This window comes from Manihot esculenta, chromosome 6 (genome assembly GCF_001659605.2).
Source record: "Manihot esculenta cultivar AM560-2 chromosome 6, M.esculenta_v8, whole genome shotgun sequence".
Lineage (NCBI taxonomy): Eukaryota > Viridiplantae > Streptophyta > Magnoliopsida > Malpighiales > Euphorbiaceae > Manihot > Manihot esculenta.
Genome location: NC_035166.2, coordinates 11390663 through 11412525, shown reverse-complemented (window position 1 = coordinate 11412525; position 21863 = coordinate 11390663). Strand labels below are relative to the sequence as shown.

At 34.0% G+C, this 21863-nt stretch overlaps 1 protein-coding gene across 1 annotated transcript; it reads left to right on the top strand.

Annotated features, from left to right (window-relative positions):
• Positions 1-8299: 8299 nt before the first annotated feature.
• On the top strand, positions 8300-18984 carry LOC110617832 (glycerophosphodiester phosphodiesterase GDPDL6-like). The gene is given in 10 exon segments (XM_043957751.1): positions 8300-8452; positions 16753-17254; positions 17417-17458; positions 17546-17611; positions 17614-17826; positions 17914-18056; positions 18144-18233; positions 18235-18442; positions 18445-18624; positions 18707-18984. Coding segments are annotated over 10 exon segments (1875 nt in total).
• Positions 18985-21863: the final 2879 nt, after the last annotated feature.

The window sequence follows — 21863 nt, the reverse complement described above, 5'->3', positions numbered from 1 at the left end:
AGACAGTCAGGTCAGGGAGCCGGCCTCGGTGCCAGTTGTCAGAGAGTTTCAGGATGTTTTTCCGGATGAGCTTCCAGGTTTACCACCTGCTAGGGAGATAAAGTTCGAGATAGAGTTGGTGCCTGGAACTAGACCGATCTCTATCCCTCCCTACAAGATGGCCCCAGCCGAGTTGAAAGAATTGAAGGAACAGTTGCAAGAGCTGGTAGAAAAGGGTTTCATCCGACAGAGTACCTCACCTTGGGGTGCTCCGGTCTTGTTCGTGAGAAAGAAGGATGGATCCCTTAGACTTTGTATCGACTACAGGCAGTTGAACAAAGTCACTACCAAGAATAGGTACCCTCTGCCAAGGATCGATGATCTATTCGACCAGCTAGCAGGAGCGGGTTGTTTCTCCAAAATAGATCTGAGATCGGGGTACCATCAGCTGAGGATAAGGGATGAAGATGTGCCGAAGACAGCTTTCAGGACCAGATATGGGCATTTTGAGTTCCTTGTGATGCCGTTCGGGTTAACCAACGCCCCTGCAGCATTCATGGATCTCATGAACAGAGTGTTTAGTCAATACCTGGATCACTTTGTTATTGTCTTTATAGATGATATCTTAGTGTATTCCAGGAATGCAGAGGAGCATGCCCATCATCTGCGGTTGGTCTTGCAGACCTTAAGGGAACATGGCTTGTATGCCAAGTTCTCTAAGTGTGAGTTTTGGCTGAGGAGCATTTCGTTCTTGGGGCATGTAGTGTCAGAGAATGGGATTGAGGTGGACCCCAAGAAGACAGAAACTGTGGCTAACTGGCCTAGACCCACTTCAGTGACAGAGATTAGAAGTTTCTTGGGTTTGGCAGGTTACTACAGGAGGTTCGTTCAGGACTTCTCGAAGATAGCAGCTCCTCTGACCAGACTAACCAGGAAAAATCAGAAGTTTCTATGGACCGACCAGTGCGAAGAGAGTTTTGAAGAGCTTAAGAAGAGGTTGACTTCAGCACCAATTTTAGCTCTGCCATCTAGTGAGGAGGACTTTACAGTCTTTTGTGATGCGTCCCGTGTGGGACTGGGTTGTGCACTGATGCAGAATGAGAGGGTGGTTGCTTATGCTTCTAGGCAGCTGAAGAAGCATGAGTTGAATTACCCCACACACGACCTAGAGATGGCAGCAGTAATCTTTGCACTCAAGATGTGGAGGCACTACCTCTACGGGGTAAAGTGTGAGATCTTTACAGATCATAAGAGCCTGCAGTACATCCTGAGTCAAAGAGATTTGAACTTGAGACAGAGGAGATGGGTGGAGCTGCTGAGTGACTATGATTGCAAGATTCAGTATCATCCGGGTAAGGCGAATGTCGTGGCAGACGCCCTAAGCCGGAAGTCACTAGGCAGTTTATCCCACATATCGGCAGAAAGGAGGCCAGTGGTGAAGGAGTTCTACAAGCTTATTGAGGAAGGTCTACAGATGGAGTTGTCTGGTACAGGTGCCTTGGTGGCCCAGATGAGAGTGGCACCCGTGTTTCTGGAGCAGGTGGCTCAGAAACAGCATGAGGACCCGGAGTTAGTGAAGATTGCCAGGACTGTTCAGTCAGGCAATGACAGTGAGTTCAGATTCGACAGCAAGGGGATCCTCCGCTATGGGAGCAGACTATGTGTACCAGATGACATTGGGCTAAAAGGAGACATTATGAGAGAAGCTCATAATGCAAGATACAGCATTCACCCCGGAGCCACCAAGATGTATCAAGATCTAAAGAAGGTTTATTGGTGGCCAGCTATGAAGAAAGACGTGGCACAGTTCATGTCAGCCTGCGAAGTGTGTCAGAGGGTGAAGCTGGAACATCAGAAGCCGGCTGGAATGCTTAACCCGCTACCTATTCCAGAGTGGAAATGGGAAAATATAGCTATGGACTTCGTAGTGGGGTTACCGGCGGCGTCCAACAGAGTGGACTCCATATGGGTGATTGTGGACAGACTCACCAAATCTGCTCACTTCATTCCTGTCAGGAGTGGCTACTCTGTGGACAAATTAGCGCATGTATATGTGGATGAGATCGTCAGGCTGCATGGGGTTCCTGTTTCGATAGTGTCAGATAGAGGGCCCCAGTTCACCTCCAGGTTTTGGAGGAGTCTGCAGAATGCCATGGGTACTAGGTTGGATTTCAGCACTGCCTTCCACCCCCAGACTGACGGACAGTCAGAAAGGACCATCCAGACCATAGAGGATATACTCAGAATGTGTGTGCTGGACTTTGGCGGTTCTTGGAGGCAGCATCTACCTTTGGTGGAGTTTGCCTACAACAACAGCCATCACTCTAGCATCGGGATGGCTCCATATGAAGCTTTATATGGGAGGAAGTGCAGATCACCTGTTTGCTGGGAGGAAGTTGGAGAAAAGGCCTTGGCAGGGCCTGAACTAGTAGAGATCACCAGCAGGGTGGTACCCATAATCAGAGAGAGAATCAAGACTGCTCAGAGCAGACAGAAGAGCTATGCAGACGTCCGCAGGAGACAGTTAGAGTTTCAGGAGGGGGATCTGGTATTGCTCAAGGTGTCTCCAATGAAGGGAGTGGTTCGCTTCGGGAAGAAAGGTAAACTAGCCCCACGATACATCGGACCCTTTGAAATCTTGCAAAAGATTGGGAATGTGTCGTACAAGCTGGATTTACCTGCTTCAATGGAAAGAATCCATCCGGTTTTCCATGTTTCTATGTTGATGAAATTTGTGTCAGATCCGAGCAAGGTTCTTAGTGAGCCTGATGTGGAGGTCCAAGAGGATCTCACTTATGTTGAACAGCCAGTACGGATCCTAGACACCCAGATCAGAAGGTTAAGAAACAAGGAAATCCCGATGGTGAAAGTCCTGTGGAACCACCACAACTTGGAAGAATGCACTTGGGAGACACGGGAGTCTATGCTCCAGCAGTACCCTCATCTCTTTTAAGGTTAGATCCCTATGTGTTGATGTGCTATGTATGCATGTATGCTATGTTTTATGCCATGCTATGAGTGGTAGTTGAGGTACATTCGGGGACGAATGTTCTTAAGGGGGGGAGAATGTAATACCCGGCTAGACTCCGGTATCGGAATTCCTACCGTCCGGTGGAATCTCGGATGTCGAAAGTCTCTAGTAGGGTAGAAACATGTTTTCTTAAAATGTTTAAGGTATTTCATGGTTTTAAGTATGAAAATTTAATGAGTTTTTGCATGAAAAGTCTTTGGAGGAAAACCCAGGTTCGGCCGCTGAAAGTCAAGTTCGGCCGCCGAACATGCATGCGTTTTGGAGGCACGTTAGGCTCCCGAAAGCATGAGTGAGGGAAGTTCAGGTTCGGCCGCCGAAAGTCAAGTTCGGCCGCCGAACATGGCATGCATGCGGAGGCAAGTTCGGCCCCCGAACGTGGCCTGGCCAGCCACTATAAAAAGGGTCACTTAGCCGAAATGGGCGAGCTTTCTCCCATTTTCGGCCACAGCTAGCTTCCGACCTCCCTCTCCCCAGATCTAGTGTTCTTCCTTCAAATCCCCACCATTTTTCTTGAGTTTTAAGCTTGCATTGAAGGTTTTGAACTTTTGAAACAAGTTTTGGAGCTTTGGGAACTCAGGAGCTCATTTTCGTGGATCTCCAAGTTTAGGTCGTCTCCCTCTCGATCTTCAAGAGGTAAGAGCCGATCTTAAGCTCCTTATGTGTTTTAAGTAAGTTTTAAGTTGAGTTTATGGGTTTTGATGATGATTTGAACAATGTATGTTGATTGTGTGTGTTTGAAGTGTTGTAGTTGGGGTATTTGATAATTTGAGACCCCTAGGTGTGATATATGGTGTGTATGCATGTTTTAGAACAAGTTTATGCATGTTGGAAGAGTTAGGAGGCAAATGTGCACAAAGGAGCCGAGTTTCTGCCCTTTGGCAGAAACCAGGTTCGGCAGCCGAAGGCACTTTCGGCCGCCGAACATGGCTGGGGAGGCAGGCCTTTCGGCTGCCGAAGTTGCCCCCGAAAAGAGACTTTCGTCTCTGTCTGGGACTTTCGGCCGCCGAAGGTGCCGCCGAACATGCATGAGTTTCGTCTCTGTCTGGGAGTTTCGGCCGCCGAAGGTGCCGCCGAAAGTGCCCTGTCCAGCCATTTCTTGCATGTTTTTATGTGATGTTTTCATGATGTTTTAGGAGGTTTTTGGGGAGTATGTTAGAGTTATGTTTATGTATGTTTGGTCCCTCATTGGAGTCCACCCGTGTAGGTTCGGACCCGAGGAACCGAGGACCTCAGCAGTGAGCCAGCTGCTACAGAGTTTGTCAGAGCTAGCCAGAGGTGAGTGGAATAAACCTTAAGTTTTAAAATGAATGAAATATGAATTTTGAGCATGATCCATGCATCATGAATGCCATGAGATATAGTAGGTTGCTTGCATTAGTATTCACGGATATGTTGCATTGCATTTATGATGTTGATGTGGATTGGTCATTGGATGATCCTTTAGTCCTCATATGATATGATGATGTTATGGCATGATATGGTATGGAAGTTCAGGTTGTACCCATTCTACGTCCCTGGCACGATGTAAGAGGAAGTCCAGGTTGTACCCATTCTACGTCCCTGGCACAGTTGGACTGTATGATATGTTATGTTAAGGGAAAGACCGGTTGTACCCATTCTACGTCCCGGCACAGTTGGACTATGTAGAGGACTATTGGTGACAATACCATCCGAGATGTGATTTGTTGTGATGTGTTGCATTACATAATGGCATGAGATTTTAAATATATGTTTTCTCTATTCTGCTCACTGGGCTTTGTAGCTCACCCCTCTCCCCTAACCCCAGATGTGCAGGTACAGGGTAGACCAGGAGGTTAGCCAGAGATATGAAGTGTGTATGTAATAGTTAGTTGTGGACATGACAGTTGTATTATGATGTAATGTAAGAGATTTCAGTATATTATAGTTATGTTATGTGTAATGATATTGAGGATTAGATATTGTGCTTGACATTATGTATTGAGGTATCCCTTTTATTACATGATCAAAATGTTTTATAATGTTATGGAAGCCAACTCATCTCATGATGTATTTGCCCTTTGAGGCATTGTTGAGGTCCCACAGAGGGATCATAATTATGATTATGACTATGTACAGTATATGTTTAGGTTGAGTTGGATGTTTGAAAGAAAGGTTTTGAATTTTTATGTATTTTCTTGATCATGTATGGGATTAAACAGGTTTCCAGGATGTATGTTTGGCTTGCTACGGGTCCCGGCGGCCTTAAGTCGACCCGGATCCTAGCGCCGGTAGCGGTCCGATTTTCGGGTCGTTACAACGTCTTTTTATTGGCATTATATAATTAAACAATGATATTCTAAATAAATATAAACATATGAAAATATATTGAACAATAAAATATTACTATTGTGCCAATAACTGTACTACAATGCGATATCCATCGATGAAAAACTCTTCTATACCATTCCAGGTATTCTAAATGATAATAAAGTTGCTCATCTAATGGTACTGCTTCAACCAACCTCTGGCATCTATCTTCCCATATGGCAATTCAATGCTCATGTACTGTGATCCAATTACTATAAGATGACAGTAGAGATGTATTGTGAAGATTAGCTAGCTAGCATGATGGATTTGGTATTAATTGTTGCATGCTGAATTGGCGCAACACCCTATCTAGTTAATGCCATTCTACCACGTGAAAACATATTAAGGGAACCACTGCTCTCCAAATGTCAAGTCCTTGCATACAATACAATGGTAATGATATAAGGAGTTCATTCGAATATGGCTTACATACTATTTGAAAAAAAATATAGATTTATTATAATAATATAAGAAATATTGTACTAATCAAAGTACATAAAATATTTTATATAATATCTCTGGATCACCCATGCTGTCAAATTTATAGCGTATCTCTGTCAAGATATGTATCACAACTTGAGTGATATATCGTGCATTACTCCACCTAAAATTATTATAAAATAAAGTTTAAGAATTTGATGTTAAATGCATCATATGCAAAACATAATAATGTCATAATAAGCATAAAATACTAACTGACTTTCAAGTGGAATATCATATATTTATAGATGGTGCTATTGAAGTAAATCGGTCTCACGCCCATATCTGGAAAATGTGTAGAGCTCCACCTAATTGAGACACTCTCGGATCAGTAGCCCAACAAAGTTCTCTATATAACCAAGTAAGGCAAGCTGAATTCGAAGTATACATGCTAGCTCTAGGTAAATTAGCAATAAGAGATAAAAACATCAGGTTAACCCTATTAAGATTTCTATTAGTGAAAAGAGAACCTCCAATAATTTACAAAATATAAGCACGAGTATGTCTCTGGAGCACTTCTTCATCAGTATTATCTAATAGCTCATTAAAATTTTTTATTAACTAACTTATTATAGCTATCTCCCTGAATTGGTTCATTCTCAAGTTATGGCTATGGCTTCTCTACTTTATCATCATCATCCATTTTTTTTTTAGTGAGGATAGCAAAGAGTTACTACGCATTATATTAGCAGGAAGTACGAGACTCAAAATCTATTGACAATGCATCATCATCGTGCATTACTCTACCTAAAATTATTATAAAATAAAGTTTAAGAATTTGATATTAAATGCATCATATGCAAAACATAATAATGTCATAATAAGCATAAAATACTAACTGACTTTCAAGTGGAGTATCATTGTGTGAATCTCATATATTTATAGATGGTGCTATTGAAGTAAATCGGTCTCATGCCCATATTTGAAAAATGTGTAGAGCTCCACCTAATTAAGACACTCTCGGATCAGTGGCCCAACCAAGTTCTCTATATAACCAAGTAAGGCAAGCTGAATCCTAACTATACATGCTAGTTCTATGTAAATTAGCAATAAGAGATAAAAACATCAGGTTAACCCTATTAAGATTTCTATTAGTGAAAAGAGAACCTCCAATAATTTGCAAAATATAAGCACGAGTATGTCTCTGGACCACTTCTTCATCAGTATTATCTAATAGCTCATTAAAATTTTTTATTAACTAACTTATCATAGCTATCTCCCTGAATTGGTTCGTTCTCAAGTTATGGCTATGGCTTCTTTACTTTATCATCATCATCCTTTTTTTTTAGTGAGGATAGCAAAGAGTTACTACGCATTATATTAGCAAAAAGTACGAGACTCAAAATCTATTGACAATGCATCATCCAATTTGTAACATAGTTACCGACAACAACATCTCCATCTATAAATAGACCCGAAATAACACCTACATCTTGGAGAGTAATTGTACACTCTCCCACTGGCATCATAAATATGTGCATTTCTGGACGCCATATCTCAACCAATACTATAATTAAATGATGATCCAACGAAAAGAATCTTAATTTGATAACACCGTAAAATCCAGAAATTCTGAGATATACCTCAACACGGGGGTGGAAATCCTGCTTCAAAACACTCACAAATCACCTACAATATAGTGGCTCATTTATAATTTTCTCATTCCGAACCGACTACGATCTATGAGACTGTTGTTGTGTCAATAAAGACTGATCATGAGGGCCCAAACTTATGTAATCACGGTAATTTTGTCTGCTCGTTATATCTATAAAATAAAATGTGAACAAATAAGTCATAAATTTATAATAATTGTCACTAATAAAGTAAGTATTATATAACATTTGCAAATTGTAAGAAAAAGAATTGACAAGCAACCTTAGCAGGTACGAGTAACATGCAATGTTAGTAAATGCTTCCAAACGCAATAGTAGCAAAATAGTACGCACGCAATTTGTGCATTTATGGGTCACATGCAAAGCCAAAGTGCATATCATAATTTTGTATTATATTTCAGAACAAGTCACATGTAAAGCCGAAGTACATATCATAATTTTGTATTTTATTTTAGAACAAATCACATGCAAGATCATAGTACATGTCATAATTTTGTATTATGTTTCAAAACAAGTTACATGCAATGTTATAATACATGTCATAATTTTATAATATATATCAGAACAGATCACATGCATGGTCGTAGTACATATCATTATTGTGATTTATATTGTATATAAATAAAGAGCATTCATCATCTTTATGTGATCATAGAAGAATGGTTGGAAGTTCATCATTTAATAGAGAGGATCGAGTGTGGTTGCTTCAATTTTCAATGATGGTTATAAGAATGAGAAGTATAGAGATCATAGAGAATATTATGCTGGTTTGAGAAGAGAGTGGAGTTTTAGGATTGACGAATCAAACAAACTTATTGTTGATTTGCAGACGTTAGGTGCTCCTATTATAAAACGTCATTATCTTAACATGACAATGAATAATATAAGGACATATGAAGAAAGTCTATGTATAATTCGAAAAGAAAATAATAAATTGTTACTTCGCCATTGCAGGTTTTACATGTATAAATTAGCAAAAGAACAAGCAACTACAGTGGATCATGAACTCACAGAAGCTAAGGTAAGAAATATAATAAACTATTCAAATTATGCATCTGATGAAAAAATCGTCTGATGAAGAGTAATTGTGCTCTTATGTTATCTACATTTACAGTTTAATATATCTGAAAAAGAGTAATTGTATTGCTATATTATCTACAGTGGAGGTGTTATGAATATAATATGGTCAAGGATTTCTATAAAAAAAAAAAGAAGAAAGTTTTACATAAGGATCATAACCATTCATGCACAAAAATATCATTTTCAACTCAAACATTTTACAAACATTATAATATTATTTTCAATTATTACAATTATCATCCGACAGTAGCACATCGGATTGGTACTCTAGTGCATTTTTTAAATTATAGAAAATTTGATAATGATTAATATCACCATCTGTCTTAAAATTTTCAGCTCTGAATGTAAAATTTCATCTATTTAATCATATTTTAATATGATTGTTTTCCTATCTTATAGGATATAATGCAGTTCGAAACTAATTAATATTATTGATTGACATATTAATCGTCTTTTCCTTTAATACTTTAATATTTAATAAAATAGTCTCCTCACATAAAGTTGCTGACTGATCCACCCTATATGACCATTCAGATTTTATGACGTTGTAAACTTTATCAGAATTATACTGATTTGAATTTCATAGATATATAAAATCATCATTCAGTGCCCAACAACTTCCTTTCATTCTAAATATGTCACCTGGAATATATCTCAAATCGAAAATTGTTCTACAATGATATAATTTTATATTAAATAAATTACAATAATAAGATACACTAAATTGCATATATAATGAGATAAACATCGTGACAAATATTTTATAAAATTATTGTCATCATTGTCACTAAAATTAGGAACATTTTAATTGACAATAATATCATTCATCAACTATAAAGTCTCTTGACTGGTCATTGCACGCTCATATGAGCAATTATGCATATGAGAATGATCAAGACAATTATGCATAATATTTATTTCAATTTGCAGTACTTCATTAATGCGTCTAATGTCGTCATTTGTCATTCGAGGTAAGTCAGCAAAAATTACTTTTGATATATTTATGTCGTAGAAACAACAATATGCTTCTATTTCGCAACGTACATTCCATAATCTTCCCCATTCAGACTCTTTGACAACAATTACGTCACCAAAATCTTATATATTTTTTGAGTGATATCCTACAAATATGTGATTTGCATCCCCTTTTTATATGAGTATAGCACGATAAGTTTTCAAAATGCCTTTTAATGTCATACCAAGTATGACCTTGAGGATATTTATATTTGTCAATTACTTGTCTATTATAACTGATATGTAATATCATCTTCCATTTTTTATTATTGTACAGTTATTTGCTACTTGTAGATGTCGTTAATATATTATCTAATAACAAAAATTTACAAAATAAATTTTATTACAAATAATATAGAGAAATTATAAAACTACATTAATATAAAATAGATCAACGACGTTTGACGGCACACATTTGTTTATTATTGATCAAGCATAAATTAGCCACATTTTTATTATCTTTATTATTGCTTATTTACACAATTTTTAGCTTAATTTATGGTTCTTACTTTGTTTTTACAGAAAAGAAAGAAATTGGAAAACTGAAGAAAAAGTGCAGAAAATGACAGAAAAGTGATTGGGTCAGTGATTTGCCCAAATCACTGTCCAAATCAAGCAGAAACAGAAAGCTGAAAACTGGACTGATTCACAGGAAGCGATCGGGGCAGCAATCTGCCCAAATCACCGCCCCGATCACACTGACAGCAGGAATTGACAACAGAAGCGGGAAAAGAGCAGAAAATCCAAATTCAAAGAAAAGAAGTCCAAATGCACTTCAAACACCACAAGATCAGTCCCAAGAGCCAAGCCCTTCACTTAGAGAGTTCCATTCTCAATCAAATACAAAATCCAAAGAGGAATCAAAGACTACAAAGAAGACCAAATCAAATTGAGATTTCAAAACCCTAATCAAATGGGAACTGGGATTATCCAGCTATATAAGGGCAGCATCTAAACCAGCAAAGGGGCATCTCATTTTCAGCAATTCTACAGAAAAATACAGCAGCTTATCTCCTTCTTTTCTTCTTCTTTCTTTTGTGATTTTGTCCACCATGAGTGGCTAAATCCATTCTTTTCTAGTTGAAGTTGGTGAATTTCAGATTTGTGATGAATTGGGAGATTTAAATCTCCATTATTAAACTCTTATTTACCTTCAATATTTATGCAACTTGATCTTTCTATAACTATTACTTTGCTTTTAGAATCAATTAAGGCATGTTGCTTTTAAATTGCTTGAGTAATATATTGTTTGAATAATTTAGGTTCGTAATTGCTTAGATTATTTAAACACAAATATAATCGATTGCATAATCTAAACTTGACCACGCGGTTGGCAATGTTAGAGTTGGGTTCCTCTAAGTCCTAATGCAGTTAACAGTTGTTCGATGCTAAAAGCCCCAAGGACATTCCTTGGCAACTTATTAACTAGAGTTTGAGTAGCGAACGTTTCCTAATCAAACTAAAACTAAGGAAGAATTTGGATTGTGAGAAGCGTCTTTCACGTCCTAAACTAACTTATTGAAATAGATAAGAGTATCAAAAAGATCAATGATCAATTCTAAACAAGCTGAAATAGATCCATGCTTCAACTAGAATCCTTCTCCCATTGAAATTCTCATCTTTTTAAATTATTGCTTTCTCTTGCTATTTAATATTAATTCATCAAATCAAACCCCCCTCTTTTAATTACTTGTTATTTACTTGTCCAAGTCATTAATAGGAAAATTCATAGTGTCAAATCCCTATGGTTCGACCCTATTGCCACTATCTGCAATTTATTTTGTTGGTTGATAATAGGTTTATTTTTTACGGTTTCGACAACCGCTATCAATTATGATCAGACTTTTCACATATAGTACAATCATTTTTAGATGTTAAAGAAATCTTTGATGCCTTTCAATCCATTTCATTTTGAATTCTGCTACTTTTTGGACGACTTTTTTTCTAATTTTTTGTATATCAAAAATTAGAGTTTTATCGTCAGGTTCTGGCCAGTAATCAAAATGTTCTAACGGATTGAACATACTGGCATAACATTTGAGTTGAGTTGCGTTCCAAAGTGTAGTATGTATCAACATATTGATTATAATCCATGAATTTGGCCAGACAAGTTGCTATGGCGTGTGAACATGAAATTCACATCTTTTGAAATTTACCACACGTTCATGTACTTTCAATTAGTTTAATAACTTACTTGTTTTCGGTGCCACTATTACAAACTTAAAACTAAAGTTTCGTTATTAAATCATCACCCGATGTCTTGCTACTTCATCTCATTATTTCAAATTATGTCTGTACATACGTGTGTAAAAGTATATCCCATTTGCATTTAATCCAATACGTCGTGCGACGTATATCAAAGTAGTTAGCATATTAGTAGATTTCAACCATAGTTGTGATGAACAATGCACAAAATCATAATATCCTATTGACAAATTCAATGACATTTGTTGTCATGGATTCATACCTTTTTCCTCTATCATATGATCTTGTCCAAGTTTCTAAAGGTATTTTAAGAGTCCACTCAAATGTTTTGAGACTGACATCACGTATTTTATTAATAGCATTATAAATTTTTCGCTTCTAATTCTGATTAGCAGAAGGTAAAAAATATAAGTATTTAATATTAATGTATTATATACAAATTAATAGCACAAAATGAATTATATGTTTATATGAAAATTGAATGACTGACTGATATGTCTTGCGCAAAGCCTTTTTCATATCGACATTTTTAAATTTTGTATTGTAATTACTAAAGATATGCCGAATGCAATATCGATACTTTGCTGATGGGAGCTGCTACCAATCCTTTTGCATTGCCATTTTAATTCTAATGTAAGACGTCAGATATAATACATAAATCTTTTTTATCAGTCACATATAATCGAATGCAATCATGAACCATCCACAGTTTTTACTATACTCTTTATCAACTAAAGTAAATGTTAATGGAAAGATCATATTATTTTCATTAAGTTTGATAACACAAAAATACAACCACTATATTTTTCATATAAAAAAATTTCGTCAACAAAGATTACTAGCAAAACTTGAAACCTTCAATTAATTGTTTAAATGCCCAAAATATTCTATCAAACACTCTAACGTTTGCATCCAAACGCCTTCAATCCAATGTGTATCATCTTCAATTGTGACAATTGTTTCAGGATTAAAATTAATAATAGTATGAATAAACTTACACAATTGACCATATAATTCCTCCCACCCACCAAAAAGTTTTTCAATTGCAAATTGTTTTTCCATCCATGTCTTCTTGTAAGACGATTCATATCCAATCATATCTTTGATTTCAACCTGAAGAATAATAATCTTCGTAACTAGTTGTCCAATCTTAGGTAAAATAATACACAGATAAATCTAGAATTAAGGTGATCGTGATCTTTATTAACATCTGCATTTCTACATGTGTGCGTATCTTATTATCTTCCAAACATCATCATTTTCTTTGCGGGATGCACGAAGGTACCATGACAACTAGATAATTTATTTTTACACTTAATCGAATATATCCTACTCTACTTTCATTATAACAAAATTAATGATATCGCAGCATATGATACTTTGTAGCAGCAACTACAACAGCTTCTCGAGATCTAAATATCACTCAAACAGAGAATTCTTTCAACTTATCCCAAAATAGATTCGATGAATTATTTGCATAGAGATCGAACTCTCATTATATCAAAGTCAATTTCAGAATACGGAGGTGGAAATATCAATGGTTTAATAGGATTTTTATAACTACTACTAAAACACATTGCAGAATTTAGATCATCATCATCATCATCATTAAATTGGCCACCTAGAATGTTCTCTTTCTCATCAATCCAATGATCATCTTTATCAATATCGAGATCATCACGAAAATCACTATCATCGTAGGTTTCACCATGGCCACCATTCTATACTTTTTTTTGTACTTCATTACACGTTCCTATGCTTACAACCGGACAATTACTATCCCGAATATTTTATTCACATTTGCCCTCTATAATGATTGCACAACTACTTAAAATACTAAACCTCCATCTTCTGTTGTATGATAAAAAGATAAATTATTTACATATAATACTATTGAATCTACAGGTCTAATTATCGACACATAGTTAAATATCATGTTCACATCTTCATCATCACTTAGTTAACAGTGTTAATCCATATTTTATAATTGATTCAAAAAAAAAATCCATATTTTATAATACCATTATCCAATATTGGTTGTCTAAAAATAATCCTTATGGTCACATCATGCAATTTAATGGCACAAACTACTTTAATCACTAATTCTTTATATTTTGATTTTTTTTTCAATACAAAATATTCTAAACTGTCAACCGATTAACTGTCAATCGATATAATCGCACCCATATCAAAATTAATAATGTGTCCACTCCAGAATACAGTACCATAATGCGGAATAGCGATTTTTATTTCTAATTTAACTACTATAAAGGTAAAAAATTATACTACAATAATTAAATGAATATATTAAATGAATATTTATAATTTCATAATTGAACACTTTTCCCAACAAGTATATAAATTATCACATTAATTTTTTATTCATAATTTTCTATTGTTATCACATTAAATATTTGTATACAAATTTTTAAACAAATATATATATATATAAATTTAAGGCACTTATTTATTAAATTTTTTTAATTTTTACCTCATTTTTATTTTTATAAAAATTTATCCACAAAATATAAAATAATTTTTTTAAAAAAAAATATTTACAATACTATTCTAATTATAAAAAAATAAAAATATATGATAACAATTAATAATATATTATATTTTTTAAATATAGACAATAAATTTTATATAAACGTAAATATTTAAATTTTACTAAATTTATCACAATAAAAAAATTTTTCAAACATCATATATCAAGAAATTTTAGCTTTTTATATGTACAATTTTCCTATTACCTTATTAAATATTCCTATAAAACTTTTTTCAACATATATTTATATAAATTTAAAGCATTTATTTATTAAATTTTTTATAATATTTATTTATTAAATTTTTTTATAATATTTATTTATTAAGTTTTTTTATTTTTATCCATTTTTATCCCAATAAAAATTTCTTCAACAAAATATATAATAATTTTTTTAAAAAAATATCTACAATACCAACCTAATTATAAAAAATAAAAATATATGATAATTAATCATATGTTATATTTTTTAATAAAAACACAAAAAAATTTATATAAACATAAATATCTAAATTTTATCAATTTTATCAATTTTATTTCAACTCAACATTTTTTCAAATATCATATATCAAGAAATTTTAACTTTTTATATTTACAATTTTCCTATTTTTATCACATTAAATATCTCTATAAAATTTTTTTCCAACATATATTTATATAAATTTAAAACATTTATTCATTAAATTTTTTACTTTTATTCATTTCTATACCTATAAAAATTTTCACAGTAAAATATATAATAATTTTTAAAAAAATAATATTTACGATACCAATCTAATTATAAAAAGTAAAAATATATGATATCAATTAATAATATATTATATATTTTTAATATAAACAAAAAATTTATATAAACATAAATATTTACATTTTATCAATTTTATTCCAATTTAAAAAATTTTCAAACACCGTATATTAAATAAATCCAGCGTTTTATATGTACACTTTTCTAGTTTTATCACATTAAATATTTCTATAAAATTTTTTTCTAACATACATTTATATACATTTAAACACTTATTTATTCAATTTTTTATTTTTATCCATTTTTATTCTTATAAAAATTTATACTGCAAAATATATAATAATTTTTTTAAAAAAAAATATTTACGATACCAACCTATTTATAAAAATTAAAAATATATAATAATATGTTATATTTTCTTACTATAAACAAAAAAATTATATAAACATAAATATTTAAATTTTATCTAACTCAAAAGTTTTTCAAATGTCATCATCAAAAAATTTTTCTATTTTTATCACATTAAATATTTCAATAATTTTTTTTCTAACGTATATAAATTTAAAATACTTATTTATTAATTTTTTTTATTTTTATCCATTTCAATTCCTATAAAAAATTTGTCAGCAAAATATATAATAATTTTTTTAAAAACAATATTTACCATACCAACCTGATTATAAAAATAAAAATATTTGATAACAATTAATAATATATTATATTTTTTTAATATAGACAAAAAAATTATATAAACATAAATATTTAAATTTTATCAATTTCATCCTAACTCAAAATTTTTTCACACTATATATAAAAGAAATTTCAGTCTAAATTTTTCTCTTTTTATCACATTAAATATTCCTATAAAATTTTTTTTCCAACAAACATATATATATATTTAACACTTATTTATTAAATTTTTTTATTTTTACCCATCCTACATCTATAAAAATTTCTCCAAAATATATAATAATTTTTTTAATAAAAATATTTATAATATCAATCTAATTGTAAAAAATAAAAATTTATGATAATAATTAATAATATGTTATATTTTTTTAATATAAACAAAAAAAATTTATATAAACATAAATAACTCAATTTTATCAATTTCATCCCAACTCAGAATTTTTTCAACACACCTTATATAAAAAAATTCAGCATTTTACTAATAAAATTTTTTTATTTTATAATATTAAAATATTTCTATAAAAATTTTTTTCTAACATACATTTATATAAATTTAAAGTAATTATTTATTAAATTTCTATAAAAAGCAATTATTTATTAAATTTCTACCAAATAGATATTGCGCTTTAAAAGCACGCCTCCTGCTGAGGCGCGACAGACTATTGACAGAACGTCACACATTTTGCTAGATCAAAAATTTTTAACCTGACAAAAATTAAGCGCTGAAGGTGTTAGTTTACCGCGCCAAATTAAAATAAAAATAAAATAAAATAAAATTTTACAAAACTAGCACCAACAGTAGATTTCAATTTTTCCAATAAAGTCCAATTTTCTCCCAATCCGAGAAAATCTTTTTATCGAATCAAGGTTTTAGATTTTTTTTTTTTTTAACCTTGAATCAGTCAAAACCGCAAATCCAATCATATTGGTTGAATTGTTCAGGTACATTTCTACCAAATAGCATCACTTTTCAATTCCAAGAATCTCTAGCAAATATACAAGCACTACAATATTTTTTTAAAAAATAAAAAAATGACTGCAGAATTATATCTTCTACTCTCAACGCAAACTAGATGTGGCATCATATATTCAAAAGGAGAGAGTATTTAGGACAGTCAATTACATCTCATCTCCCGAGATTGGTTTCTTGAAGGCAATGAAAGGAAAAACGAACACTCCCAAGACAAAGCTCATCCTTGTTTTCCTAGACAAAGATGCAATTGAACCCACGACCAAACAATCATATGGTTCAATATTGGCAAATCTTGCCACAGTCAAGAAATTCGCATCTGGGATTGCTGTACCAAAAGATTACATATGGCCAGTAAACAAAGAGAACTACTTGGAGAGCTCCACTACTCTTGTCCTCAATGCTCATAAACTGGGTCTTGAAGTACATGTCACTGGCTTTGCAAATGACTTGGCTACAGTCTATAATTATACTTATGACCCCATATCTGAGTACTTGCAGTTTATCAATAATCCACAGTTTTCTGTTGATGGGGTGGTTACAGATTTTCCTCCCACAGCATCATCAGCTCTTGGTAATATTATCAATTCTCTATATTCATCTGTCATTTTCTCACCAATATGAATTTACCAAAAGGGCTATAAAATAACAACCCAAATTGCTGATCCAGATAACTCAGTTTTGCTAAAATGCATCCAACTTCTGATCTAACCATTCTTATGTTCCCCTGATGTAGCATGCTTTGCACATTACAGTGATCTAAACTTCACTAAGCAGGGTAAGTTGCTATTCTTATGTACTGGGGACAATCAACTAGCGGAAGAAAAACTGTTTTGACATGCACAATTATGATCTTCTTGTGCAGGTAAACCGTTGATCATATCTCACAATGGAGCAAGTGGAGTTTATTCTAACAGCACGGATCTTGCTTATGACAAGCATTAAATGATGGGGCTGACATAATAGATTGCTCAGTTCAAATGACAAAGGATGGGATAGCATTCTGTTTGGGTTCTGCAGATCTTGCAGGAGATACTACCGCAAAGACTACCTTCTCATCCAAATCTAGCACTAGCCCTGAAATTCAACAGAATGCTGGAATCTTTTGTTTTGATCTCACATGGAGTGAAATTCAGACATTGAAACGTAAGGCCTTCTTCACTGCTTCCCCTGCATACATTTGTATAATGTTTTTGGCACTCCCTCTTATATAGTGAATCTTTCTTACCTCAGCTCAATTAGGAAGCCCTTTTGCAAAGGGTGACAAATATCCAAGACACCCTGCATACAAGAACACAGGTAAATTTATAACTCTGACTGATTTTCTGGATTTCGCCAAAGCCAAGGCAGCATCTGGAGTTCTAATCAACATAGAGGTAAGCACTTATTGTTTGTAGATCTTTACTCAGCAAATGTACCTCCGTTTGGAATGTTTATCCTCATTACAAAATCTATGCTTAAAGAATGCTGCTTACCTAGCTTCAAAGAAGGGTCTTGACATAGTGGGCACCATTAGCACTGCCTTGAGCAATGCCTCTTTTGATAAGCAATCAGCATAAAAAGGTCCTAATCCAATCAGATGACACTTCAGTGTTGTCCAAATTTCACAATGTGACTGCATACCAAAGAGTATTTTACCTTAGAAAGGAAATAGGTGATGCACCTGCGAAGTCTATAGAAGAAATCAAGAAGTTTGCTAATGCAATTAATGTGCCCAAACAATCCATCGTTCCAATACACCTAGGCCTTGCAAAAGCTGCAACCCAGTTGCAGACGAACTACAAAAGGCCAATCTTATAGTATATGTCTCAGTACTGAGGAACAAGTTTATTTCTCTTGCATATGATTTCCTCTCTGATCCTACTTTGGAAATTGCTACTTTCGCTTCCTTCAACATTAGTGGAATCATCACAGAATACCCAGCAACTGCAAACAGATATTTCAGTAAGTGTTGCAAGCTGTTACTACAATATTTGATCTGCCAAATTCCCCTAAAACACATAATGATTTTGATTTGGCATTGCAGGAAATCTATGTTCAGATCTCAACTGTGATGTTGAATGCGCCATATTACCTATTCAACTACCATATCTAACTCAATTCCTTCCTGATAATAGTCAACCACCAGTAGCTGCTCCTTCTCCAGCCCTAGATGTTGCAGATGTTGTTGACCCACCACTTCCACCAGTAGCCAACACCTCTGGTAGTCGTCCAAGCACTAGGCCAAAATATCCTTCGATAGCTGGTTTGGGTTGTTCTTTGGTGGCAACTTGGCTGATGGGCTTACTCCGTATGGGATATTAGTCACAAGTAACAAGTAAGAAGCATGGAAAAATGATTTGGAACTCAAAACTCTTTAACCTTGTTAAGTTCATTTTCCTGCCATAATATCCTATTCCATTTCTTGAGAAACCTGTACCGAGTAAACTAGTTAAGGGAATGATATAAGAGTGGGATATTGATATCAATTTTCAATGGATGAGTAGATAAAAAAACTCAGGCATTCCTTGGACATTTCTAGTTTACATTTAGTCTTGTTTATAAACAAAGAAATCATTTTCCATAGCATTAAAATTCTACTCATGTAAAAAGAAGAGAAAAAGAAAAAGAAAAATAGAGGAGGCTCAGATTCGCCTTTTCGCAGACAAATGGGAACATGTCAAATCCATGGCTGCAACAAATAGCTAAAACCTATGAAAAGACATGCTCAAAGTTGCCCAGCCAAAGATGCCAATTTTCCTTGAAAAGTGTCTGATTTTTCATCAGAAAACGCATCATCACAGCCTCAAAACAAAACAAAAACAAAAACAAACAAGAGAAGATCCAGATCCAAAAGAAACACAAAAACACACATTTATATATAGATATAGATAGACAGATAGATGAAGAGAGGGATTAGCTCTGCAATCGATCAGATAGTATCTCTGAGAGCAAAACCTAACCCTATGCTTCTTTCCAGGTAAATGTTTTCCGCTAAACAAACAGAACCTAAACATAGAAATTAATTTAGATGTGGATGAGGCTCAGATTTGCATTGCATCATACAACACAGAAACACCATTGCATCATGGCTGCAACTAATGAGCTGCCAGGAAATGAGACAAAACCCATTTCACAAGCACCCAAAGGTTGCCCAGCCAAGAGAACAGGCATTTCTCTGCACCATAAAGGAAAATTTTCTTTTCTCTTCATTTCCCCCCGCACAATTGAGGATCCAAACAAAGGGTAAACGTCTGATTTTGGGTTCACAAAGAAAATCATCACAGCCTCGCCATAGAGAGAGAGAGAGAAAGAGATGGATAATCATTTTTTTCTCTTTTCTTTTTTTTTTTTCCTTTCTGATTTTGAAGGGGCGGTTGGTAAGATAAGAAAGTGAAATCACCGGCTTCGCTACCATCGGAGAGGGGAGTCAACCACCCCCGGAAACCTTCCGCCGGTCCGAGAACAAAGCCTCATTCTTAAACTAATGAGTTTTTTTTTTTTTTTTTGAAATAAACTAATGAGTTAAAACTCCTCGACTCGTAGCATTTATTCTCTATTTATAATGGTGATGTCTTAGTATTATTCCATGTTTACCCTTTCACTTGTATCCTGTTAGGTGTTAGGGTAGCCAAGAGTGGGGTATTATGGTCATTTCACTATAAACTCACTTTGATTTGCACCAATGCTCAGTCCATTAGTAATGGACTTGTTCCCCTCCCCACCGTAAATTTATGCTCCCTCCTCCGCAGGGGGACATAGATAGTATCTTTTGATCTTTTATGTTGGTTTTGTTTGTTTGTGTTTCTACATGTATATTAGTATTTTCCTCTATTGGTTTTATTGCTGGTTGTGAAAGATGGAGATCTTGTTGTGGTTCTATGGCTTTATGGTTATTGCAGGACTGTTTTCTCACAGGCTCCTTTTTACTTGGTTTGGAAACCTCAGGGGATATTAGGATACCACTCTTCGTCGACTTCCTGGTTCTTCAAAGCCTATATAAAATTGAGATGGTTTGAGCTCTTTTTTCGTCAAGTTCTCCAGTCCTCCTCCTTTTAGTGTGCTTTTTTTGTATCTCTAGTTGCATTTGGTGCAACTTGTAGTTTTTGTGGTTGTTGTCCGATGATCTAGTTTCGATGGCTTTGGGTACGAGGAAACCTTGTGGTGCTCTACTGAGATGCTCGGTTTATTCAGGCTCAGTCCTCTTCTTTTCAGATTGAAGCTTTTGATAGCTTTAGAATTGTATTGTGGTTTCTTTTAGACCTTTATTCCAGAGGTGGTGATTTATATATATATTTTTTTAATCTATCTTATACCCTGTTTATTTTTAATGATATTTTTATTTTATTTGCCAAAAACAAATGCTTATAAGTTAATCTACATATTCAAATTGCAAAATTAGGGTGAATATATGCTACATATTGCAATAAATTAATAAATTATTTTACCAAATATTTTAATTATATTTAACAATTTCATCAACTTCATGAAACTTAATTTTAATTTTTTGATAAAAATAATATTATTATTCTTCAGGATCACCATTATTCGTATTTTTTATTTTGTTTTTTTTTTATTAAAGGTAAATAATTTTATTAACAAAAATAAAAGATTTCAGCCTAATATAACGATTTAGACAAAGAAAATCAAAAGACCCGACAGTACATCTAAACTCCAACAAAATCCAAGCTCGAAACCAAAAACCTAATCCAAAGAAGACTGGAAATTTTCTACCGTTATTTGTTCCACCATCGGCAATCGAAAATTCAATATAAGGGATCCTTTTACAATCACATAAATCATATATTACTCCTAATCAAAGATCCAACAAGAGAAAAAAAGACATGCATGCTTAAACCTCAACTAAAATCAGGAGGAGAGACATTCAAAAGCCCAAGAAACAGAGATAAACTCAACCATAATGCTAAAAAGGCTGGAAAACCAAACTGAATTTGAAAAAGTTTCACTATTAGTGTCCTTCTAGTTACTGTTGTTGCATGTCGAAAACTAACATCGAAGCAACCAAGCCTTACTTCGGAAAATATGAGTACCAACCAAAAAAGTCTGAGATCAAGCAGCTAGAAAAAAAAAAACAATATAGGTAGCAGCCATGGGGAGGTGGTAGACAGAACTCTTTTAATCCATACTAGTGTTGAAGGTCACTATATCAATTTCATGCTTGGTTTATGACCCTAAGAGATACT